The sequence below is a fragment of the Aspergillus nomiae genome (assembly GCF_001204775.2).
Source record: "Aspergillus nomiae NRRL 13137 chromosome Unknown contig00102, whole genome shotgun sequence".
NCBI classification, from domain to species: Eukaryota; Fungi; Ascomycota; class Eurotiomycetes; order Eurotiales; family Aspergillaceae; genus Aspergillus; species Aspergillus nomiae.
Genome location: NW_015378157.1, coordinates 49,600 through 73,324, shown reverse-complemented (window position 1 = coordinate 73,324; position 23,725 = coordinate 49,600). Strand labels below are relative to the sequence as shown.

Sequence of the window (23,725 nt, the reverse complement as noted above, 5' to 3'; positions counted from 1 at the left end):
CAATTTGGGCGTCCCGAATCGGTACCGACCAATGCCCGAGTCTCACTCATGGCGTGGCGTTATCGAATGATTTTTCCATCGGGTCGGATGCGGATGCTTCATCCTGTTGTTCTCGGCCTTCACCGAATCCTATCGCTCTCACGAAACATGGGAAGGTCTTCTGGAAACCTCGGTCCAATTTTTGTGGCTACCGAATCATTTCTAACTGATACCCGTTGACAAACGTCATACTGTCACAAACAGACCCTTGAACGCGAATTCCTAATCCACCCGAACCTTTGGCATGGACGCTCCGGATAGAGTCAAAAACGCATCGAGAACCAGAAGGGCCGAAAAACAGAGGGGAAAATATTACGTCCACATTCTTATTCTGACATGTCCACCTAACCTACCCATTTAGGACAAGTACTCGAGCCATCAAGCATTCCATGTACCGACCACATGGTGTTGCCGGTTGCCGAAAACCCCGGTATGGGTCTTGAAAAAAAATCAACGTTGTTTTAGGTTCCCCATTGGCAATGGCATTCTCTGACTTCTGGATTGATCATCGATTTGGCCTCGTCTGGGGTAATACTGCGCCCGGTCCTCTCGTTGAAATGGGTGCTAACAGCCAACCATTTGTCTCTATCCCAATTGGCAGCAATTGTATGCAGAAGCAACACGTCCTCCAAATCAAAGTTTTCATCGGTGTAGAGCACATGTTTGACTTTTGATGGTTGAGAGGCAATCGGATGATCGTCAGCCTACCAGGATAACCTGTCAGAAACAGAGGGGAAACGAGTACCCCAAACTAAGCTCGTAGAGTGAATGTACTCACCTTGTCATTAGTAACCAATGGATCTGAAAAAGACACATTTCGCTCAACTTTCCCATCTTCCGACATTTCATAGATGAAATGCACCTCGTTGGTATCTCTTCTCGGTTTTGCAAGAATGTCTTTCGTGATGTCCTCTCGGAGGTTCAGCCATCGCTCTTTGAGATCTTCGACGGGCTTATTGTTCATCGCAACAGATATATACTTCCATGGGATATTGCATTTTCTAAGATCCTGAAGGATCATATCGTCTTGAGCAGACCATCCGGTGTTTATAGAAGCTTCGGGTGTAGCTTTCCCACGCTGCACATATCACTGTTAGCATTTTAGAATACTGAGCATTTCTTGTTCATGTAAAATTCAAACTATTGCTTCTCACAATCTTTGCATTATAGGTGAGCCATCTCTCATTTGTGGTCCTGTAGCCTCTGGATAACGGCATGAATGGTATTCGGTAACGTTCACCGTCCACTATAAATACAGGCATGACAATCTTTCATAGCATCCAGACACTTTATAGTCGCTCAGAGAGATGATTTTATAGGTAGATTATGGGATGACTGATCTGTCCGTTGTGAGTTTATGTATGTGGGCATCGCGAGGAAACATGAAGGGGAGTGAACTTGGAGCCGGGCTGCAGACAGTAGCTTCCTAAAAAGGAAGATGAGGGGTTAGTCGGGTGATTAAATATTGAGGTGGGCATTGTGTCCTGTAGAAATGCAAATATCTGTCTCAATGACTATTCAATATCATCTCCTCTAAGGGATCATCCTACGTTTGCATTTTCTTGCCTGACATATCACCGTATAGTTTGAGAGATGTACCGTCAGCCATTTTTGAAAAGGCCGATAGCCGTATACCACAGATATATGTCAGTGCCAGTCATTCAGTATAGTTATAATATAGGGAAAGAACAAGTAATAGGTCATCAAAACACTTCATTCACTATATTCAATGAGTCTAGTGCCGAGAGTGACTAATTAGATATACCATTAGAAGCAAATTACTACTTGAAGAGGAAACCTTTTCATAGAGCAATCCTTATTGTTGTCCTAATGTAACAATGCCTCGCTAATCATTCATGGATAATGCTTCCATTGATTGCTTGTTTGTATGGTTGGCATAAACTTCAGGATGTGACACCTGAGGCCATACAGTGCTTAGGTGGTCCGAGCGCCTCAACTTCCCAGACGGAATGAGAGAAGACCACCTTGCGCGTCGTCGGGGAATATCGACCGTCAGGCCGCAATCATCCACCACCCCAACCTGCTTTCCTTCGAAGGTTCATACTATTCCCTGAGTCGAAAACTACGATTGCAGGCAAGGAACCATACGCCCACCATGCGATTTTCCGCAACAACCCTCCTGATCACCGCGCTGGGGTGGATCACCGCTGTGACCGCACACACCATCCAGCTTAAGGCTCACTCGAGAGAATGCTACCACGAATCGCTGCATAAAGATGACAAGATGACGGTCAGCTTCCAAGTCGGTGATCGGGAATTCGGAGGCAGTGGCAATCTGGAGATTGACTTCTGGGTACGGCCCTTCCCTCCCATTATGCTTCGGAATGCAGATTGGGGTCATTCAAAAGGAATCGACAACCGGATACATGAACTGATTGGAGTTGATTGAACTGAGCGCTGACGTTTTTCTTTTCTTTTTGCTAGGTTGAGGACCCGTTGAACAACCGCCAGTACTATAAACAGGCTATCTCCTCGGAGGACTACTCGTTTGTTGCTCACGCGGACGGTAAATATGTCTACTGCTTCAGCAACGAAGGATGGACTTCGAACTCTAAGGAGGTGTCCTTCAATGTTCATGGAATTGTCTACGTCCCTGAATCGGAAATGCCCCAAGATCCTTTGGAAGTGGAAGGTATGGATGAAAACACAACATGCGCTCAAGTCGCTCCAGCAGCTAATTGTTTTCGGTTTCTCAGTTCGTCGTCTTTCGGAGGCATTGGCCCAGGTTAAGGATGAACAGTCTTATATTGTGTTGAGAGAGCGAGTACACCGGAACACCGCCGAGAGCACAAATGCTAGAGTGAAGTGGTGGAGTATCTTCCAGCTTGCGGTGCTTATTGGAGAGGGCATCTTCCAGGTGTGGTGGTTGAAGAGATTTTTTGAGGTGAGTTATATGAGACACAAGCTCCCGCTTCTGTTTGCTTGTCCTTTCCCCGTGGAATACTTCACTTTGAGCGATGACTGACTGTGATTTGATAGGTCAAACGTGTGGTTTAATTTATGTTTTCGGGCATTTCACAGGGGTTTTCTAGGCATTTGTGCAATGGAGCGTGTCCTATATCAGAATAAAAGACTTCGAGTATGTCGTAGTGACGAAGTCAAATATATGAATTTATGTGCACAGTCACGAGTATACTTAGCCATCTACAAGCAATTCATTCAATTGAAGAAGCGTTACCTACCTACCTACCTATTAGGTACGCAGCTTAGGACTCAAGCAGAAACCAATCGGGCGTTCCCGTAAAGTACCACTATTTAAGCTACTGAACCTGGACTAGACCTCGTTCTTATGAAAAGGCACCTTACGTCTAGTATGAATGAAGTAGTATGTAACCTTAACCTGCAGCCGCCCCGCACACATCAAAAATATCCTGCGATTTATATTAACCTCATAATGACAGTAGTCTAGAGATTCTTCTACGCTCATCCCAGGGCAGAAAAGAGGCACACGGATCACAATCTACAATCAATTATTCCATCCCCCTATCGAGCCCCGAACAGCCACAATCCGGGCCATGGACCCGAATACGTCATACCCTCTCCAAACAAACGATCCGCTCTTTTACCTCTGCTGGCGCAGACAATCTTGCGGATGGTGTTTGCAAGGCGATGCCCCTTGTAGCTGGTGTTCAGTGGTACGTTGACGTCGCCTTTCCTCACACACCTCGCCATAACCCCTGCCCTCTTTCTATCATATTCTCCACCCCATTCCAACAACGGAGACATCTGGTTACTAGTATATGTCTAAACCGATCCTAACAGACCTCAACCTGCGTGCCCAATCCCGCTCGCGTTCCTATATTGGCTCCTCTTGGCTCCTCTAATATCTGTCCTTTGGGGCCCAAGGAGCGATGGGAACTCCGTGCCATGCCATTCGGATGCAATGTTAGTACTTTTACATTCTTGACAGCCGTAGTTTCCGTCCTGGGGACATTGGCTGCTATTGCACTGGGGTATTTCGTGGTATGGGCTGTAAAGAGGCTGAGGCGGTTCTGGGGACAGGGCAAGCTTGGAGGCGGGTGTATGGATTGGAGTTCTTGGGCAAGACGAGGGGTTTTCCGTCGGCGTCGAGTCCGTACGGTAGGGGATGTGGAAGGGAACCGGAATGGGAACTCTGAGAGAACGCCCTTGTTGGAAGGAGATTGAATGCTTGGGATGTATGTATGTATGGAGCGATTGCATTACTTTGTGATCTAGTCTACGAAAATTGTCTGTGTGGAAGTGGAAGATATGTTTAGTATTTCGCTTGGAGTTGATACATCGATTGACGTTCGTCCTATCGGGAAAATTGTACACCCTGACACGAAAGGATCTGATTTAGCCCTGGAGAACCTGGCTGACTCTGTACTCAACGACTGGCTTGCCGCTCTCGATGTTGAAGCGTCCCTGGCCGACGAACACGCGGTTCTCGAGGTCCTTGTAGCGCTCGTCGCCGGTCTGTATTTGTGTTAACATGGGTTTGTTTTGGGGTGTAGGGATAGGACGTTATCTTGCCTCGAAGGTAAAATGAGTGACTAGCGCTACTGTTAGTGATGGTTCTGCCATGGATTAGTAGCCCGGTGATGTACTCACAGATATTGCCGAAAGGCGTGGAACCCTCTGGGGCGGTGCCGGCGAAGACCGCCTGCTCTGTTGAGGTGAGGTTGACGACACCGGTGTAGTTCAGGTAGAGGAGCTGGTTGCAACTGTCGTTAATTGTCTTGTTTTTCATCCCCATGGTCTACTGCGGATTAGAGTAACCTACGGCATCGTCCTTGGTCCTGGATTACGATGATAGTTAGAACATAATTCAGGATAGAGAAAGGCAGGGTAAGGAGGGAATGAGGAGGGCGTAAAAAAGGTAGAAGCCTACTTAAGAACTGCATGCGCGTTCAATCGCATGTGCTTGCCATCGGCATCCGCGTGGATGTAGTCGTTGCCCACTCCGACGAATTCGGCGTCGAGCGCGGGGGAGAAACCAGAGTCACCCTTGACGGTACCTCCGGTCATAGGCTTTTGCCCATCAAAAGAGCACAGTTAGATTCTATCCTGTCTATATGTTACATAGAGATGACGGATAGGTTGACATACCACAACCTGTAGAGGGTTGGACCGAGAGGCGCTGCCTACGCGCATAGTAGTAGTTAGTTGTCTACCGCTCTTTGGCATTGGCGAGTAAGTACAACTCACCAACTGCTAGGGCGGCATCTATGTTCACCTAGTTTCCAGTCAGATCTCAGGAAAATGAGGCAAGTCTTGGTGTTGGTCAGCATACGTACCCGAACGGTGAAGGCAGGCTTAAGAGTGGGAAATCCGGACATGATGGCTTGCGAGTGATGAACTAAGACCAGCGATAGCAAGAGAGGAATTATACAAAGTGATTGAATTGCTTTAAAGGGAAAATGAATCTAGAATTCGATGATGTACCGAGGAGAACGCAGTTTTCGACTGGCGCAATTGAACCCCGCACTAGTGGAATGATTATGTACGATGAGGGGCATTTATCCTACAACAACATCGACATATTTTCTGGCCACAAGTTCCATGGAGAGCCGTATCATATGTCAGTAGTATTCATGCTTTGTGGTACACTGTGTATATTGTACGCCAGTGATGTTACTTGACGTCCATTTTAGGATTAGAGGATCACGTTCCCAGTTGTATATGTGTGCTGTGCTCCAGCTCTATCGGGGATCATAGAATAAGAACAAGGAGAAAACATCTAGGGATGCCCTCCCTTAATCTCGGATGTTCTTGTCTATGGAAATTTGTTCATATTCTCTAATCCTTGAATCCATTTGTTATTCTATATACTTATGGAAGAGCTAAGGACATTGACATTTCGTTATGCCACGTTCTCATTGGCATACGCTGTGGATTATTAGAACCACCTGAATCGTAGCATCTGGGAAGTTTCGATAAATCCAAACTCAATCCACTTGAACTTTCACCAGCATCCGACGGGTCACTGCATACCAAAACATCCAAGACGCACATCGGCAACTTCCCAAATAAACGGTGTGGCTCCGTTGCAGACAGCTTCCCTTGAATTGAGATAGTTGGATATTCATGAGCGAAAGAGTTTTGGATATGAATAAGGCAGCATGATCGATCATCTTTTACAGAGTTGGAAGAGAGAAATATCCTCATTTTTGCCCGAATCGCTTCAAAGTTCCAGCCTTCACATTGTTTCACTTCCTGCACCTATCACTTAGCTGGAGATTGTGGGTTATTATTAGGTGTGTCAATTACGGCATCTTTTGTGCGTCGGTAATTTTAAGCCCCCAACTCGAAGGGCTGAGGAGACATCTGTAAGTCATCCAGTGGACCACTAATTTCACAGGTGCTGGCCACATCATTGGGCCTAAGAGACTGTAATAATCTGTGCACTGAACTTAGAGATGCATTCCATAACGACGGAAATCACCTTGCTCCGCAAGTTCAGTCTTTTCGGAAGGCTGCATAGAGCCATAGACCCTTGGAACAACTGGGTGGCGGTCTACTACACAATAGGTTGTGTCTACAGAAGAACCGAAGACACAAGTGAATGCAGTGGTATCAATGGTGTGTTGAGATAATCATGAGTCACGAGACATGATCTGCGGACGATGGGTTGGTCAGATCTGATATCTTAAGCCTTTACGCTAGTGAATTCGACTGGCCCGACCCTTAGCGGTGCCCTATTACAATTTCCGTTTGCATTGATCATGAAACCCACAACCACAGCCTGTGCTCACAAGGTCTCCAGGTCTCCCACACACATAAATGGGCCATGTTACTCCGGTTAACCTTCAGTCGAGCAAACCAACTGCCCCCTGGCACCCACGTGGGGACTCCCGGAGACAGGAGAGGCTCTGTCTGACATTTGGTTGGGTAGAAGTTAGAGGATTGACGCTGCGGGTCACTGCATAGCCTATACTGTACCCGCACATATACTCTGACAGAGTCAGTAGACACCTCCAATATAGAAATCCGACCACCTGAGTATGGCGTGTGACCCCTCCCTTCAGAATGCATAAAGGCCTATGCATTTGTCCAACCTATCTTGAGTTAAGGGGGTAAAGTTTGAATATTGAAAATTCAAAAGACACTACCAAGAGATCCGACTCGGAAGTGGACCAACACGGTACTCGGCAGGCTAAACCTAATCAGTCTCCGAATTTCATCCATCAACTAAACGGTAGTGACGTTGACTCCGTCATTATTTTTTACGTTTTTTATCTCGCTTCCTCAACCTTTCCAGGTCGCGTGTCTGCTTCCTGTTTTCATGTTTGGGATTGCTGGCAAGAGCCAAACTATTCTTTTGCCGCCCGGTCGGGGCTTCTCGTGGTCTAGAAAGAAATACCAATGCTTCCCATTCTGCTTCTCCCGATTATCTCGACCCTGATCGGCAGTGCTTCCGCCACACCTATATCGGAACAGCAACCGTTGGGTGACCGGCTTGGGCACTCAGATGGAGATCTTTATAGTATAGAGAGGCGACCGGGCTCCTCTTCTGGCCGAGGACTCACCGGCCGCTTTCTGCATATAACAGGTACGGGGTCGTTTATCCCAGCGAATGAAGAAGGAAGCAAGCTAATATTTGTAGATTTACACCCAGACTCGCACTACAAGGCCGGGAGATCCGTGGACGAGGATGACGCATGCCATTGGGGAAAAGGCCCTGCGGGGTACTTTGGATCGGAAGGGAGCGACTGCGACTCGCCGCTCACACTCATAGACGAAACATTCCGCTGGATAGAGAAGAACCTCAAAGGCCATATCGACTTTGTCATATGGACTGGTGACTCGGCTCGTCATGATAATGATGAAAGAATTCCTCGAACAGAGGAGGAGGTGTCTGCCTTGAACGAGATCGTTGCTGGCAAATTCATTGAAACTTTCAAAGAGGGTTCCAGTCACTTTCCTTCTATTCCAATCGTCCCCACGCTGGGAAATAACGACTTCATGCCACACAACATATTCAACGATGGCCCAAACCGATGGACTAAGAGGTTTGTCGATGTATGGGCAAAGTTTATCCCGGAGCATCAGCGCCACACTTTCGTGGAGGGTGGCTGGTTTACGTCGGAGGTGATTCCCAACAAGTTGACAGTAATCAGCTTGAACACAATGTATTTCTTTGACTCCAACTCCGCGGTCGACGGCTGTAACGCCAAATCGCAGCCAGGGTTTGAACATATGGAGTGGCTGCGTGTGCAACTACAGTTGCTGCGGTCACGCGACATGAAAGCAATCCTGATAGGGCATGTTCCGCCGGCGAGGTCTGGATCCAAGCGAAGCTGGGATGAGACGTGCTGGCAGAAATACACTCTTTGGGTTCATCAGTATCGTGACATTATTGTTGGTACTGCCTATGGGCATATGAACATCGACCATTTTATGCTCCAGGATAGTCGTGAAGTGGATATCCTTGATGCCAGCAGCAAGAGCTCGGCTTCTTCAGCCGTGGCTGATGATACGTCTCCCTTGGTCTCTGTTCAGTCCCGCCAAAGTTACCTTGTTGATCTGAGGAAAGATTGGTCTAAAATGCCGTCACCGCCCCCAGGAATGTCAGACCTACATGAATTATTTGAGGATGGTCCCACCGAACATACCGAAAATGCTGATCTTGAGGCTCTGATGTCAAAGAAAAAGAGACGCAAGTTTCTGAAGAAGATTGGTGGTCCCTGGGCTGAGCGATACAGCGTGTCACTGGTATCTCCCAGCGTAGTTCCCAATTACTTCCCATCGCTTCGGGTCGTTGAGTATAACATCTCTGGCTTGGCCGATGCCACGACTTGGGCCGAGTATTTGGATCTAGATACTGCAGTACCCTCGCCATCCTCCGAGATGGTAGAAGATGATGCATTTATCGAGAAAAAGAAGAAGGGGAAGAAGAAGAAGAATCAGCCCCACTTCAAGGTCCCCAAACCCCCGTCGTCGTCTGCTCCACCAGGGCCGGCGTACTCCAACCAACCGTTTACATGGCTGGGTTACACTCAATATTACGCCAACCTAACCAAAATCAACGACCATATGACCAACAGCAGGGAAGTTGCGGGTGGCTCCGCCAGTCCTACAGACACCGAAAGTACCGAGGTTCCTGAAGCGAGCCATGGCGAGGATGCATTCACCTATGAGGTTGAATACGATACGAGAGATGATCGAATTTACAAGATGGAGGATCTCACAGTGCGCAGTTTCTTTGAACTGGCGACTCGAATTGCGAAGGAATCCTCAAAGAAGAATGATTTCCTGGCAGACAATACGAATGTCGATGGTCTACCTGCCAGTAAGACTGGCGTAGTCGATGATTATGACGACGATGACTTTGAACAACAAAAGAAAAAGAAACAGAACAAAGTATGGCGAACGTTCTTAGAACGCGCGTTTGTAGGATTTGTGGACAGTGATGACCTTGATGACATGTCAGAATGATTCAGTTTTCTTTTACGCGATGGTTTGGGCTGAAGAATATAGAATAGGCCGACAAGGGACGGGTTTTATTTCTTGCCATTTGTTTTATAATTTCAAAGAACCAGTATTGCTACATGTATATAGTAGTCTCTTGGCTCATAATGCTGGTGTTGCTGAATGATGACTTCAGATGTGGGGATGCATGTTAAAACGGAGTTGCACTTTGATAGTTGATCTGTGTTAGATATAAAGGATAGTAACAAGCGCTAAATCCACTATTTCACAGCATAACCTTGATTATCTTTATTGTACATGCTACTAGTATATAGTAACAGATGTATGCATACAGTCGAACAAGGATAAGTTAGCGGTCAACAGGGCGGTGGGACTCTGCCATGTGTTGGAATGATTAAATTGGCTCCTTGTTTTATCCTCACAGGGAGACCGACTGACTACACTTACAGGACTCAACTGCAGTCCATGGAGTGAGGGGACCAGTAATACTGATTTTCTTTCAAAGAAGACGGTGCCACCTTGTTGCAAGGTGATGTCTCACAGCCCCCGCCAACCCATCGATTATGTCGGTGCCACGCTGGCAGATGCCTGCCAACTGTCAAGATTGCGCCCCGTCCGAGTTAATTTCTGCCGCCATCCCAATGCTAACAAGCGCGCGGACGCTGAGCTCCAACGTTTGTGGTTTAGTCCATCAGACGGTCTCTGCGACGGAGTGGCCCAGGCACCGAGATCATGCCTTTTCTGAAATGACTGTCCTATAATGAGATTATCTGCAGTCTGCAGCACTATCTGCGGCCTAAGTGCTACTTATTTCTGCCGGACGATAGGCGATCCACCGTACTAATCCTATCTCATCTATCGACTGGATTAAAAGCTGCAAGGCAGCGAAAATCAGCACTCGGGTTCTGACACGTATCGAACTAAACGATGCGTTGTCCTCCCGCGTCATGCTTGGACTTTGGGGGACGGCAGCAGTCAAAATTTCGCCACATTTCTTTTTTCCCCCGTAATTACTTATGACGATTCTCTTCAATTATGGAGGGTTTTGTATGGCTGCCCGACTGTTCCCGTGTTTTGGGAATTAAAAAAGGAGGGAGAAAATAAAAATTTCCCCCACAATGGAGGATAGCAAGATCGGATGAGGCGACAGTGAGGTTCAATGCATATGACGGCATGGGAATATTGAGGGAAACAACAGGTCATTGTATAGATTAAGACAGAACTGACCCAGTATTGCCGCGGCCCCATCCACTTCCATACTGCGCCAGGGGAAATTCCGACCGCACAAGTACTAATTTCCCTTGCATCATCCGGTTCTCACTACGACCTTACTATTTCAGTTCCTTCCCCCAATGCACGGGCAGCAGTGGCCGGGCTGTCCACTTCTTTTGTCAATTGTGGCTGATACCGCTTTTTGGACCAAATCCACCTTCTTGAACAATCGCAATATCTAAGCCGCTTCCTCTTCATCCAACGACTAATGCTAGGGCTTGTTCGTATCTCTTATTGTTTTTGACTGTGCCCCTCCCATCCTCATTGCCAGCAACCGCTGGCTGAGAAGCACAGACTACCGCCTTACCGCGCCAGTTGCACACGATGCATCGAAAGTGCCTCCTGCCTCAGAACCACGAGCTCCTTGCCCTTGAATATTTTGCCATTGACCGTTCCCCCCTTCCGTGTGCCTTGCGTTGCTAATCGCTTCCCTGTATCAATCGATTGTTTTGATATTTCCAGTTCTTGCATACAGTCCTGGTTATCGAAACCCCGTCGCAGCGTTTTAACGTTTTTGATTGGAAACACCGACCTGTCTTTTTAGCTCCCTTGGTGCCATTGTACAGTCTACACCAGAAATTCTTGCATATTGCGAGAGGTTTCAAGGCACTCAGTACTTGACCTGTTTGTAACATATACAGTTTACGGTTCAATTGGTGGCTTTGTGATTTCAGCGCTTCGCTTTATCGTTCGGTGCTTAATTCCTTAATTCTCCAGTACAATTCGAAAGCGACTTTTGAGGGACAGGTGCAAGGGAGATTACAGCACACAGTCAAAGCAAGCTTCGAAGTGACAGTACGCAAAAGAAATTCTCGCTTAACTGCCGACATTGCATAGCGACAAACCTAAAAAAAGAAGTGCATCTGGCTTAAGCGCCTGGCATGGGCAGCAAACTGTACCGCGCTTGAATAAACTGGCTTGATTCTACCGTTCGCTTGTGCGCGCCTCCGAGGTAAGATGAAAAGCTCTTTAGCACTCTTTCTGTTCCATATTTCCACTACATCCCACTGTCGCGCTTGAAATATAGTCGAAACGACGAAGGCTTCTATTTCCCCTTGTGCAGTTGACAGCTGGCCCCGGTTATCATCTGGAGTACTTGGATTCTTCTGGAGACAACCATTTCGCTAACATGGCACAATATGCAATGCACATGGCTAATGTCTGCGACGGTTTCTCTATCATAGACCCTAATTTTCTGGCTTTGTGGATGGCTTCCTCCGAGGTAGACCAGAAGGCCTTGGGCAATTTCGCGGCCTTAACCAGCCTCGAAAACCCATTCCTGTCCGCAATGCTTTATAGAGTTCTAGGCCTTTCGGTCATGCTTTCGAAAAAGCTACTTCGTGCACGACGATTGCGGCGACTGGACCCTAGCCGAGAAACCAAGTCGCTACAGTTGTATCATCATATCTTATGGCTCTCCCGTGAAGGATTACTGATTCTGGAAGAGTTCGTTCTCCCGATGGTTGAGGGATATGTGGAGCCGAAGATCCTGGCCTATAAACTCCGAGCATCTTTTTACCACATATTTGTGCTTTTCCACAATCAGCCCGCAGTTCACTGGCCCGGCATCACCAGTTTTCCGAGCAACGGTACCAAACTAAACAACGCACCCAAAGCCGAATCACTAGGCAAAGAACCCGGGTCGAGGTTCTCGTTTAGATCGAACGCAGAATCAATATCAGTCCCTGAACAGCCAGCTTACAGCTCAGGGAACGTTTCCCGGTACACTACTCTCCAGGTTCCCCCGGGGCTTGCACCCGTTCAACCGCCCAAGGCGTCGTCCTTTCTCCTGCCTGCTCTCGACTACACCCCTACGGCGACGGCATGCTTCAATCACGCGTCTCTCTTGGCTGAACGATTTCTTCCTGGCTCCCACCCTTTGCGTCTGTCTATCAAGCTCGAGTATGCGGCGTATCTTTACGATTGCTCCATGATCCTAATGCTTGCCGGCGGGTGGCCAAACAAGCTATAGCGGATGTGTATAAAGCCCAAGAGGCTATGGATGATGAAAGCTTTGCAGATGCCGCTGAGATCGTTGGAATTTTGGGGAAGATGGTTAAGCGAGGGGGCAAGACTAGCAGCACTGAAGGTAGCAGCACGGCCTCTGCGACACTTCGGGGCGGGAGTTCGAGGAGTGAAATTGGCGATACACCGGCAACGGTCACACCAGTGCCACCGGTAACAGCATCACCAAAGACTAACAATGACTTGCCTCCGGCTGTTCCTGACCCTACCATGATGAACCCAATCTAATATCACTACAACTTTTGAGTGCCGATGATTAATTGCGACGATGTCGCTACGATTGTACATGATGGCCAAACGTGCTGCAGTGTGGTTGTTTGATGACATTCAAAGATCTTCCTCGGCTGTGGCACTAGCCTTGTCACTTGTCCTTTTACTTCGTTTGGAGCGACATTATATACTCTTTCCTTTTTATTGGTTTTAGGCTTTCATACCTCTAATGCGGTAATTCTAGATAGTCGTTTTGTATTATCCAACCTCACAGTGCTAGCAAAAAGAAGCTATACGTTGGTATTTACATTGTTCCTTGCCTGCTTTTCGACTTCAGTAGTTAAATTGTTGGTGGCCCTGCAGCACGAGTGATTGTCTGTTGACAGACCATCTCAGCCTCAACACTGAAGAGAATACTTGAAGTCACTCGTCATGATATCATGATCCGTTATTATCGAGTGTAGTGAGCATTATCTGTTTCTCCAGTCTACCATAATGTATCAAGTTTCCATTTGCATTTTCAATAACCCTTTAACTAGTGAACTAGTACTTCTGAGTGTTTGGACCGTTTGCTAAAGGCCCTACCCACGCAAGATTCAGTTCGCAGGCATGGATTCCTTCAACTACCCTTTGACAGCTTTCGACTCTGCATTGCCACGGAGCTACCCTGCCTTTCTCCTCTTCTTCTGCTCTACAAATCCATAAACAGGGCTCCAGGCATTAGAAAATGGGGTGGCCAAGCTAATCCAACGGCTTCCATTTCTTGCTGGGGATATCTACCCGTGTTCCTGCGACCATCCTTTTAAAGACCAGATACAGCCCTCACCTCGTACGCTCTACAAAGTGCCAATGTTCCAGTCTCAGTACCAACCCGTACTAATGTCCAGTGTCATGAGCCAGCTTGGGTCCGCCATTTACACAACCACCCTGTGCCCCATACGACCTCGTTTGGATGATTCTGAACCTCGCCCGGTCCTTCGCTTTCAGGGAACCCAATTAAAAGATGGCATTGCCCTCAGCATGTCCTTTTTCGCATAATGTGTTTGACGCTGCTGGGGCTGGATATGTGCTTGAGTCATTGGCAGCTTGCTGTTACAATACTTCAACCGGTGGCACTGATGCTCAGATGCCGTTGGCATTGGATCCAGAGGCCGATTTGCGGATAAGACAGGTGATCTTGGACGATAGCTCTAGGCCATGCAGCACGGAAAAGTTCTCAGAGAACTACCGGTGCAACGTACGCGAGAAAGCGCGCGACGAACTTGCTTCCGTGGTAGCAGTTTATCACCACAAGATGTATACTTTATCTGAGAATAAGATCCAGATACTGAGGGCAACGTGCAATAACTTAGCTCCCTGCTTTGAGAAAGTGCCATCTTCACGAGCTAGGTCTATCTCGAGATCAGATATAGTGAGCGCAGCACTTGCGCTTTGCGTGAAAAGGAGTCGGGCTGCTGCGGCGCAGAGTGGACTAGTATCCAAACCGAAGGAGCCAGGGCGATTTGCGCTGGCTGTGAATCTGCGCCCGCGGCTCCGGAAAGTCGGTGCTGAAAAGTATTTTGATAGTTTTATGACCACTGTCCAGATTAATTCGATACAGAAGGATGTATACCCAGGAGGGGGGTTTTCTGATTACAAGGGATTTGACCTGCTGCATCTCACGAGAATTGCATTAAACTTCCGTCAGAAGGTCACTGCTGTTACCCCTGAATATTTTCACGAGTTGAGCTCTCATTTGTGACAACAGAAGAATATTCGGCTTACAACTAGGCTTGCAGAATTCGGTGTGACTGATATGAGACCGCTAAAAATGTACAGCCTCAACTTTGGGGGGCAATTGGGTTTCATTGATTACCTGTGGCTCCAGTTGAAGCCTGTCGATGGAACGTGTGTCATTATGCCAGCTCGTATCAAAGATTCTGATAATCACTACGGGAGCAAGGTAGAGGGTTCATGGGACGTCTTGATCACATTGAAGCCGAACGTTCTTGATACTTTGGAGAAGGATCCACTGTTCAGCTTTTTGGTGGAGAAGAAGGAACAGCTGATCGGGTTCAATTCAAACACTGGTGTACATGCTCACTTATAACTGTGTTTCATGCTGCAATACCAAGCATCATTGTGATTGTGGAGACTAGGTGGAAAACTTTCCAATTGCATCTATATGGATAGTCAAACCAGCAAGGGGTTTCTTTTCTTTTGTTTGCTAAGTGAACATGCTTATTTACGAGTCTGTGGTCAGATCAGTTTGTGGGCCCTTTGCTGCTATCCGTGCTACTGTGGGATAGTGAAGGCACCCATATGTGATACAAGGGCTAAGGATAGCATTGTGGATGCCCGGAGTAAAGAGGCGACATGGTTCAAACAAAGAAAATAGAAGCCGATGTCGTACTGGGCGAAGTAGTCTTGATCCTGCCCTCGTCTTTGCGGGGAGTATACTAGTGCCAGATTATTACCTGTGCGTGAGTGCACGGAAAGTGGATGATGAGTACATTTCGATCCTGAACCAAGGAAGAAGGGTCGGTCTATAGTGTTGCAACATGAGGCAGCATCTGGGTCGCCTCAGGCAGACGACGCTAACCGATGCTACGGTAAAATCCCCAGGGCGGTCGGGAATCAGAAAAAAAATAAGAACGAGAGAAAGAAAGGAAAGACAACGTGCAGATCGGCCACAGGACTAGTGAAAAGGCTATTGACTTCGTGCCAATCGAACTGCCAAAACGCCTCTGCCAAAAATAATCACCGGTCATACTTGCATGCTTAGGGGGTTGGATACTGCTCTGATTCGACTTCATTGTTGATTTTCCTCCTCACTCATCCTCCTCTCTCGCAGCTCGTTCCCCACGGGCAACTCAACCTTGGCCTCTATCGACTTGGCAACATCCGCTTGCGACCGGGCGTTACGTTGCGTCGACCACGTCCTTTACGTCATTCAGTAGCGATCGAACCCTGCAAAAGTTCCCCCCGACATAGAATAAACATTCCATGCCGATTTAAAGCCTTATACTCCTCTCCCCATCCGGCGTCAACCCCACCATTGCGTGTTGTGCCTATCTCGTTGCCGGGGCTTCATTTCCCAAGTCACTTTCGCGAGATACCGACCGACCGGGCGACTGACCCCCGACCGAAGGCGAAAAAAAAAAAAAAAAGGAAAGAAAACAAAGAGGCAGCAACCGAGAAGAGATATAAGTGCGCGTGGGAAATTCAATCAAAAACTAGACGCTATTTCGCATATACCAATCGGGTCTTGATTTAATTTTCAGCTTAGTCGTCAATTCCGTATGGCAATGAAGTTGCCTGATCACGAAAGCTCTTGAAGCAAGCAGGAATTCTGTTGACTCTGGAAACTCGCCTTCTCGAGGATTGCCAGCGTGGACGAGAGGTCTATGAACGTGTATAATGCGGTCAGGCTTCCACAAACCTGTTGCCTTCCCTGTTCTTGCGCTTCTTGTTTTCTCATTGCTCAGCTTGGTGTCCTTGGCAAAAGAGTGGGACTTTTATAATCTGCGCTTCGGGTATATCGGTTACCATCATAACGATGTTCGGCGTAAGTTTCTTGTGTTCCGTTGTGATTCATCGGTTATAACATCCAGCTCATATTGCGTGGAACAGAACCTTCCCGTTTTAGAGATGGCCCAGTCGACGCCCGTTCGAGGATACGGACGACCGGCAGTCAGTGTAAGTCGTGGGCGATAAATGGTTACTGCCTACCAGATATGGACCGTGTTCATCGCTCGCGGCGCTCCGTGCCAGACACTCCACGTAGCTCGTTCGAGGCTGCTACTGTTTTTGACGCCGATTCGATAGCATACCTTGCCGAAGAACCATCAACTTTCGCGCGAGGTGTACGCGTTTTCAAATCGATTTTCACGAAACAGACAGATGATAGTCAGATATCTAACCCTCTTGCCACGGGGAGCGCCTCTTCTGTGGTCTCAGCACCTAGCTCTCTCCCCTCGAATGGATCCAACTTAGCTGTTATCGGCGCCTCTCCTACCATTGAAGCACGCCTTCCCAAGTCGTACAGCGGCAATGCCACGGCCACGGCGAAAAAAGTCACTTCGCAGCGGCCCCAGTATTCTCTTCCTCATTTACGTGAATTATGGCAGCGGGCCTGCCATGCTACGAGGGCCTCTCTTGGGGGCTGGACTGTTCCACATATTCTTCGAAGAGAACGACTACCACCCGGTTCTGAAGCGATCACTGAAGAGACATTGCAATTGTCAAGACAAACTGATCAACACATTGAAGAGGTTACACCCAAGGTGCTCAGTAATGCCGCGCTTTCGACCTTGTCACCTACATCTCCGCAATCGCCTGCTAAGCCAACCGACATCCCTGATTTACCTGTGGTAACTGAAGAGCCGCCCAAGGGCGTTGGTCATGGTCCGAATTCACAGCCTGCACGCGGCAGTTGCATGGCTATTGTCATCAGCCTAGTTGTCGGTGTCATGTGGTTCTGAGAAATCGTTGTGCGCCTCCAACACTCTCCCAACTACCGCAATGATTCAAAATGATGAACAAGCAGTATTGGCATGGGTTTTGATTTTGTTTTCTTCGATTGTCGCATACTTTGGCATCCCCTGTTTACGGAATACGGACCTGGCGTTTGTTTATGTACGTTTTCTTCCCTTTTCAGTCGGTATGCAACTGGCTGCTGGTAAATCGTTTGTTCGTCCTTGTGGACCACTAATTTCCCTGTCACCATGCACGGGGCTGGCTTTGATTCTCTGCAGCAATATTGGCTTATTTTATGTATGGACAACTTCAGCTGTTTTGTGTATATCCCTCGGCCCGGGATGCCATGTTTGATGTCTTACGAGATTTGGTCGTTTGGTTGATAGATATGACCTGGATAGTTCTCTGATAGTCGTCCGCAGTCTGTACTTCATACCTATGGTTGCCGATTGGCAACTTGGGACTGGCCTACTGGATGGTCTTGTACAGTACCTAATAATATTTAATCGTTGATGACCAATTCCTGTGCTCGACCGGCAGCGAGATCTTCATAAAGAGCGACCTCTAAATATTCATAGGATACATAGCAAGAAACGATAACTTGGTGAGAGAGGTCATAGTTTGTTTTGGAGTTGATCTGCATTTGTTTACCTGGAATTCGATACGTCCAGCGCACGGACCATATCCAAGAATCGCCTTCCCGTGACCAGGGGTCCTTCTTCACCTCTCCGTCTGCTCGCCTTCTCCCATGCCCCATTGTCAGCATCATCCGTATATATTGACAATCATACGTGCTGTTGTCTAATTGTCTTGAGTTGATATCACAACAGTGTGTGAACGAAAATATTATCGGCCTGAGCTGACTAGACGCGCCTTGTTCAATGTGACAATCGGGGCTAAGCTTCCAATATAGAGCTGGGAAACCTCACATCGCATTGTGCACATACTATCTAAGTAATCTGCTATATAACTGAATATTCAAACAAGCTACCCGTTAGTAAATGGAGGGCATTTAGCAATTGTATTGATACTGAACGCTGAATGGCAGGGTTTCAAGTGATCTACAATCTTCAAACGCCTGCAGGATGCGCAACGTGACAAGACTTCCTGGTACTCCTTGTTGTGTATGTCGCCTCAAAAAGAGAGGATGCGACAGACAAAAACCAAGTATGCTTTCGTTAAATCTCACTGCATAACTTCCTTACCCTTTCACTTGCGCCCCTACGCTGCGCGACAAAATCACTAAGTACTGTGTATAGTATGCGGAGCATGTCAGCAAAGGGGCCAGCCATGCTCCTATAGACCCCAGGATATGCCCCCTACGTATGACTCAAATCTGATCTGATTGAATCCTGCTAAGGTCGGTCGCAGTGAATCCCAGAGACGACGTATGACTACCCAGGTGTTCTCTGAGCTAGAGGCTGTTATTGTTTCTACTCCAAGCAATGAAAGACGCCTACGAGTTCGTGGGGTGCGCCGGTCGCCTGATATTACAGGAGACGACGTGATTGAGGTCTCCTCCGTGAATTCGGAGCAAAGTTACCACACCGCTGTTGTGCCTCAGGAGGAAGGCTTCCATCTCGATGATGGTGGTGCGCAGGCCTCGCAAATGATGAGGTTGCAAAGAGCTGTTGAGGAGCGAACAGGCAGGGTCAAGGATGAAGATCTAACAGGCGACATCCCTCTTTTAACTCAAATTCCCATGTTCACAAACGGAGTCATACAGCCTTCAGTCGCCAGATCGAATGGCGAGGACCCACCAGTGCATTTGTCACAGGACATGGCTGATCATCTTGTTCTCTCTTACTTAACGAGAGAATATGCAAACTTGCCCATCCTGGACTTGTTACAGTTTCAATCAGCCTACGAGAGTACCAGAACTGAACAGGATATAGCCGCAACATCCAGTAGTTTCCATGGTATTTTGAATACCATTTTCGGTTTATCTGGTCTGAGTGCAACCGATGTGAATGACGAAGATGTGACGAGTTTCTTCAATCGCGGTCAGAGGATGTCCAGGGATATGGAGAACAGCGGATCTCTATGTGAACGTATTCAATCATTTATTTTACAAAGCCAGTATCTATATGCGATTGGCAACTCAAGATTGGCATGGATGTTCATTGGGTTTGCCATCCGCACGGCGCAGGTTCTGGGCCTGCACCTCAAGACAGGGGGGCATGATGCCCGAGGAAGGCGGGATCGCGAACTCGCTCGGCGACTCTGGCATAGTGCCATGATCCTGGAACGGATGATTGCGCTGCAACTAGGGCTTCCACCGCAAACCTCCAATCCACTGAGGGTGCCGTTACCGACGCATTGGGACACAGACTACATCGATTTTATATCCGGAGGAAATCCCCCCACCACGGCAGATCGTCCATCATTAATAGAGTTCTTGACAGCCTGTGCGAGGCTGTATAGCCACGTCGAGGATATTCTAGCATGGGAGGATGAACTGAGAATGCAGCCGAATAGTTGTGCTGCGAAGAAGCTACTTTCTTTTGACTTCAAAATATTTTTGAAGGTGGACACTCTTTTATACGATTGGCAGACATCTCTGCCATCGTATCTGAAAAATGATGCCGCGGACGGCATATGGAATGATCCGGTAGTGTGTCGGCAGCGGAATGTTCTCCGAGCACGCTACCTATATGTCCGTCTTCGACTTTATCGGCCTCTGCTGGCCTTGGGACTCGCACTGTCCACCAAATGCAACTGTCGACCTGAAGGCCGCCCGCATGCTACCAAAGAGGAGCCTAGCTCATCTACCTCCCCTGTGGTTTTCAGCATGGTACGCGACGCCTCAATCAAGAGCGTGGCGGTCGCCTTGGAACTGATCAACCTTATCCGTACGCACGAAGATGGGCCGCGCGATGGCAGGCTAGACCAAGGTCGCTATAATCTGATCTCTCCATATTGGGAGAACATCGATTATATTTACGCCTGCGGAACGGTCTTTCTCGCAGCTCGTCTAAGTAACTTTAGCAGCTTCAATGACAATAATTCTGGTGGAATCAATGAAGGGGAGGTAGAGACGTCTTTGACGCGTGCTATCGATATGTTGGACCATTACCACAGTATTAGACCAAATGGCAAGGTGGCGCGTATAGCACAGATGTGCTGCAATACATTAAAAACTCTCTCGGATGTTGTTAAAAAGCCTGGCACTGCTGGCCCATCAACCGGCGCAGCTGCGGTCTTGGATGAAAATACTCGAGATCGGCTCCTGGGTAGGACGGAGAACAGCAATCCGGCCCTTAACAGAACCCGGACGCAGTCGATAGGGGACGCGCTCGCATATTATGGATGGATTGAGAGTCTGCCTATAGATTTGGCTGGTCCACTGGAATGAGGCTTTGATACCCTTGCATTGTGTACTAAACAAGACATTATTGTTATTTCTATGACGATCGGCAATTGCTATATAGAATCCTGTTTTCGATCAACACCTTGGCTATTAACAGATGCCTGGCTTTATCTAGTCATTCCATTAACCCTTGCTAACGGCTGACCGGCCACGATGCCCTTCTGCAGCTGAACAAAGGAGGCCATCGTGCGCCGACATTGGCGTGCAACATCTTCCCAGTCACTGGAGAAGGACAAAGTGAGTCAATGGCGGGATCGACCGGAATTATCATGGAGTTTGGATACATTTGAGGAAGCTAACGATCCTTTGCTCATGATTTTCAGGGCTGAGGCAAGGGATCACTCGGAAACGTATTCCGGACGTTACAAGGGGGAACGACTCCTCATACCTCGCCCGAAATGCTGAGGAATATTTGGAATGGAGGGTATATGAGGTTGGATTGAGATATGACTCCATTAGCTATATGCGGTCTAGATTTCACGATTTCGCCTTCTCGGCCTCGTCGACCAACGTTTCGACTTCTTGCTCAGTGAACCGATGGAACAGTTTCTTTGGATCCGAGAGATCGGCTTCTCCGTTTTCCAATTGACCTTTGACCGACTGGACGTGTAAGACGGGGACGTCGAACTCATAAACATCCTTCCAGGGCTTGTTGGTAGGGACCATGATATCCAATTCGGAGTATTCGAAGGGCCGCCGCTTGTGTAATTGAGTTACGGCGTGTTTTGCCGTGTCGCACAGTCCGCAGCCGACACGAGTGAAGAGGGTCACACGAACTGCCTGGGAGAGACGGGCGGCGGTAGGGAACATGGTGAGAGATTTTTTTCTTAAATATAATATTAAAAAAATAAAAATAAAATAAAATAAACGAATGGCGCTTGAAAGGCTGACAAGGTTGTGGTGGTTGAAGGCCGCGAACGGGCGATGATGTAGTATAGAGTTAGTTGATCGTGCTCTCCACGCCGATAGAATGGAACCTTCGAGCTTCTCCAGACTAAGCCCCTTCGGGCCACTTTGGGCGGCAGCTGCGGCGGCAGTATTTCAGCATGCGATTTGCCCCCGCCAGCCAAGTTCTTGTCTCATAGACTAAAGCGATTTCTACTGTTGCTCGTCTACTATACATCTTGTTGGGACGAGAAGTGCATTGTCCCCTCCTGATCCAAAAAAAATGTCCAAGTGCGTCCACAAGGGTTGCGGGAAGGTCTTCACCGATCCCGAAGAGCCATGCGTCTATCATCCTGGACCACCGGTCTTTCATGAGGGCCAAAAGGGTAAGTTTAAGGACCTTGGTGTCTACGGTGGCCCCTGGGATTCGTTACATAACGCCGCCGTCCTTCCCTGCGGTGCGATCCACCAACGTTAACCATCCCGTTATCTACAGGCTGGAAATGCTGCAAGCCCCGCGTTCTCACCTTCGATGAATTCCTCGAAATCCCACCTTGTACTACCGGCAAGCATTCGACTGTAGACGATACCCCAGTCGAACCCCCCAAGAACACAGGATCCGCTGCTGCTGAACTAGTCGCACCCCAGCCGGTAACTGCGCCTGTCGCAGATAGCGGGGTACCACGGCCGACATACTCGCCCGCCATTGCCCCTCCGTCGAACGCAGCGACGCCCGCCCCCGAAGAATCAGAGTCCGACGATCCATCTCTTGAGATCCCAGCGAACGCCACATGCCGTCGCAAGGGATGCGGTGCGAATTACAACTCGTCCGTGTCGCGGGAGGAGGAGAAATGTGTCCATCACCCTGGACAGCCGATTTTCCACGAGGGTAGCAAGGGATGGTCATGCTGCAAGAAGAGGGTTCTGGATTTTGACGATTTCCTGAAGATCGAAGGCTGCAAGGAGAAAAAGAAGCATCTTTTTGTCGGACAGGGCAAGCCAGCTGGTGAGGAGAAGGTGGAGAGTGTCAGGTGAGTGAACCCTACCGTTCGTCCTACGAATGGCGGTACGTCTTTGGGGAACCTTGTCTTAACCTCCTCTGCCTTGTACAGAAACGACTTCTACCAAACCCCACACTCGGTCAATGTCTCGCTGTACCTGAAGAAGATCGACAAGAACCAGGCTAAGGTCGAGTTCTCTGAGCAGTCGATCGATCTGGATCTTCCCACTACCGATAACAAGCGGTACAAAGATACATACCAGCTGTTTGCGCCGATTGATCCCGCAAAATGCCAATTCAAGGTGTTGGGTACTAAACTGGAATTGATGCTGGTAAAGGGTGACGGGACAAGCTGGCCAGTCTTGCGGAGTGATGATAAATGGAGTGGAGAGAGGATCCAAATTGGACAGGCCGGACGGGTCTGAGGTTACTATATAGCATAAATGAGACACGGAAAACACATATATTGCACTAACACGGTTGAAACATGGTGTCTGCTAAGCTTCAGAGGCATACATTCACTCATATCGCCAAGACATAGCACTAGTCTGGGAAGGTTATATTGGCATATGACCTGCTATGCTGATGGCTCTTCAGCATGAGAGGGGAGCATCCCATTATTTGGGACTGGTAGGTGCTGGTAGGGTTGATCGAGCATGGAAATCGACACTGCTTCTTGTTTGGGAAAAGCATAGGCTATAAAAGTGAGAGTGAAAGCCATAAGTTTCACAATGCAACACTCATTTGACAAAGCATCTTGGCTTAACGTGTCCAATGTCCGGATAATGCATAGCAGATTTGCGCACATGCTCGAGACATAAAACATCTACAGGGCATGTTCTCATGACGTTCTATCATGGAGGCTATGGATGCTACCTTGTAGCATATTTGATAACGAACAAGTATATTGGGCATTAGTAGCCAATGACAGACGTAGTCAAGCAATCAGCAGGCCAACTACTCATCCATGACGATACTTCAATCGGGGCAAGCTTCCAACCATTGCGGAGTTGAAATAGCCAGGTACACGTGGTATGCTTGAAGATTGATAC

At 48.1% G+C, this 23,725-nt stretch overlaps 11 protein-coding genes across 11 annotated transcripts; 8 read left to right on the top strand and 3 right to left on the bottom strand.

Moving 5' to 3' along the window:
* Positions 1 to 500: 500 nt before the first annotated feature.
* On the bottom strand, positions 501 to 1,256 carry ANOM_004664 (uncharacterized protein; the record flags this gene model as incomplete). The annotated part of the gene is made up of 3 exons (XM_015549921.1): positions 501 to 743; positions 818 to 1,117; positions 1,194 to 1,256. The coding sequence occupies 3 exons, from the start codon at positions 1,254 to 1,256 to the stop codon at positions 501 to 503; spliced, it is 606 nt and encodes a 201-aa protein (XP_015407721.1).
* An 899-nt stretch (positions 1,257 to 2,155) lies between these two features.
* Positions 2,156 to 3,057, top strand: ANOM_004663 (emp24/gp25L/p24 family protein; the record flags this gene model as incomplete). The annotated part of the gene is made up of 4 exons (XM_015549920.1): positions 2,156 to 2,353; positions 2,485 to 2,692; positions 2,757 to 2,944; positions 3,040 to 3,057. 4 exons carry the CDS (start codon positions 2,156 to 2,158, stop codon positions 3,055 to 3,057), a joined length of 612 nt encoding a protein of 203 aa, XP_015407714.1.
* A 486-nt stretch (positions 3,058 to 3,543) lies between these two features.
* Positions 3,544 to 4,206, top strand: ANOM_004662 (uncharacterized protein; the record flags this gene model as incomplete). The annotated part of the gene is made up of 2 exons (XM_015549919.1): positions 3,544 to 3,695; positions 3,823 to 4,206. The coding sequence occupies exons 1-2, from the start codon at positions 3,576 to 3,578 to the stop codon at positions 4,204 to 4,206; spliced, it is 504 nt and encodes a 167-aa protein (XP_015407715.1). The 5' UTR covers positions 3,544 to 3,575.
* Positions 4,207 to 4,267: 61 nt separating this feature from the next.
* ANOM_004661 (DUF3237 domain-containing protein) lies at positions 4,268 to 5,398 on the bottom strand (the record flags this gene model as incomplete). Its single annotated transcript, XM_015549918.1, has 8 exons — positions 4,268 to 4,497; positions 4,585 to 4,598; positions 4,657 to 4,735; positions 4,805 to 4,820; positions 4,913 to 5,052; positions 5,131 to 5,165; positions 5,230 to 5,257; positions 5,319 to 5,398. Coding segments are annotated over 8 exons (504 nt in total), but the record flags the coding sequence as incomplete, so codon positions are not given.
* Positions 5,399 to 7,386: 1,988 nt separating this feature from the next.
* On the top strand, positions 7,387 to 9,459 carry ANOM_004660 (endopolyphosphatase; the record flags this gene model as incomplete). Its single annotated transcript, XM_015549917.1, has 2 exons — positions 7,387 to 7,573; positions 7,628 to 9,459. The coding sequence occupies 2 exons, from the start codon at positions 7,387 to 7,389 to the stop codon at positions 9,457 to 9,459; spliced, it is 2,019 nt and encodes a 672-aa protein (XP_015407717.1).
* Positions 9,460 to 11,854: 2,395 nt separating this feature from the next.
* erg27 lies at positions 11,855 to 12,978 on the top strand (the record flags this gene model as incomplete). The annotated part of the gene is made up of 2 exons (XM_015549916.1): positions 11,855 to 12,678; positions 12,738 to 12,978. 2 exons carry the CDS (start codon positions 11,855 to 11,857, stop codon positions 12,976 to 12,978), a joined length of 1,065 nt encoding a protein of 354 aa, XP_015407733.1.
* Positions 12,979 to 13,963: 985 nt separating this feature from the next.
* Positions 13,964 to 15,049, top strand: ANOM_004658 (uncharacterized protein; the record flags this gene model as incomplete). Its single annotated transcript, XM_015549915.1, has 2 exons — positions 13,964 to 14,697; positions 14,779 to 15,049. The coding sequence occupies 2 exons, from the start codon at positions 13,964 to 13,966 to the stop codon at positions 15,047 to 15,049; spliced, it is 1,005 nt and encodes a 334-aa protein (XP_015407732.1).
* Positions 15,050 to 15,970: 921 nt separating this feature from the next.
* Positions 15,971 to 17,423, top strand: ANOM_004657 (uncharacterized protein; the record flags this gene model as incomplete). The annotated part of the gene is made up of 2 exons (XM_015549914.1): positions 15,971 to 16,507; positions 16,573 to 17,423. The coding sequence occupies exons 1-2, from the start codon at positions 16,360 to 16,362 to the stop codon at positions 17,421 to 17,423; spliced, it is 999 nt and encodes a 332-aa protein (XP_015407739.1). The 5' UTR covers positions 15,971 to 16,359.
* Positions 17,424 to 18,808: 1,385 nt separating this feature from the next.
* Positions 18,809 to 20,773, top strand: ANOM_004656 (transcription factor domain-containing protein; the record flags this gene model as incomplete). Its single annotated transcript, XM_015549913.1, has 1 exon — positions 18,809 to 20,773. The coding sequence occupies one exon, from the start codon at positions 18,809 to 18,811 to the stop codon at positions 20,771 to 20,773; it is 1,965 nt and encodes a 654-aa protein (XP_015407738.1).
* A 492-nt stretch (positions 20,774 to 21,265) lies between these two features.
* Positions 21,266 to 21,598, bottom strand: ANOM_004655 (glutaredoxin family protein; the record flags this gene model as incomplete). Its single annotated transcript, XM_015549912.1, has 1 exon — positions 21,266 to 21,598. One exon carries the CDS (start codon positions 21,596 to 21,598, stop codon positions 21,266 to 21,268), a length of 333 nt encoding a protein of 110 aa, XP_015407741.1.
* A 325-nt stretch (positions 21,599 to 21,923) lies between these two features.
* On the top strand, positions 21,924 to 23,098 carry ANOM_004654 (CORD and CS domain protein; the record flags this gene model as incomplete). The annotated part of the gene is made up of 3 exons (XM_015549911.1): positions 21,924 to 22,059; positions 22,170 to 22,704; positions 22,786 to 23,098. Coding segments are annotated over 3 exons (975 nt in total), but the record flags the coding sequence as incomplete, so codon positions are not given.
* Positions 23,099 to 23,725: the final 627 nt, after the last annotated feature.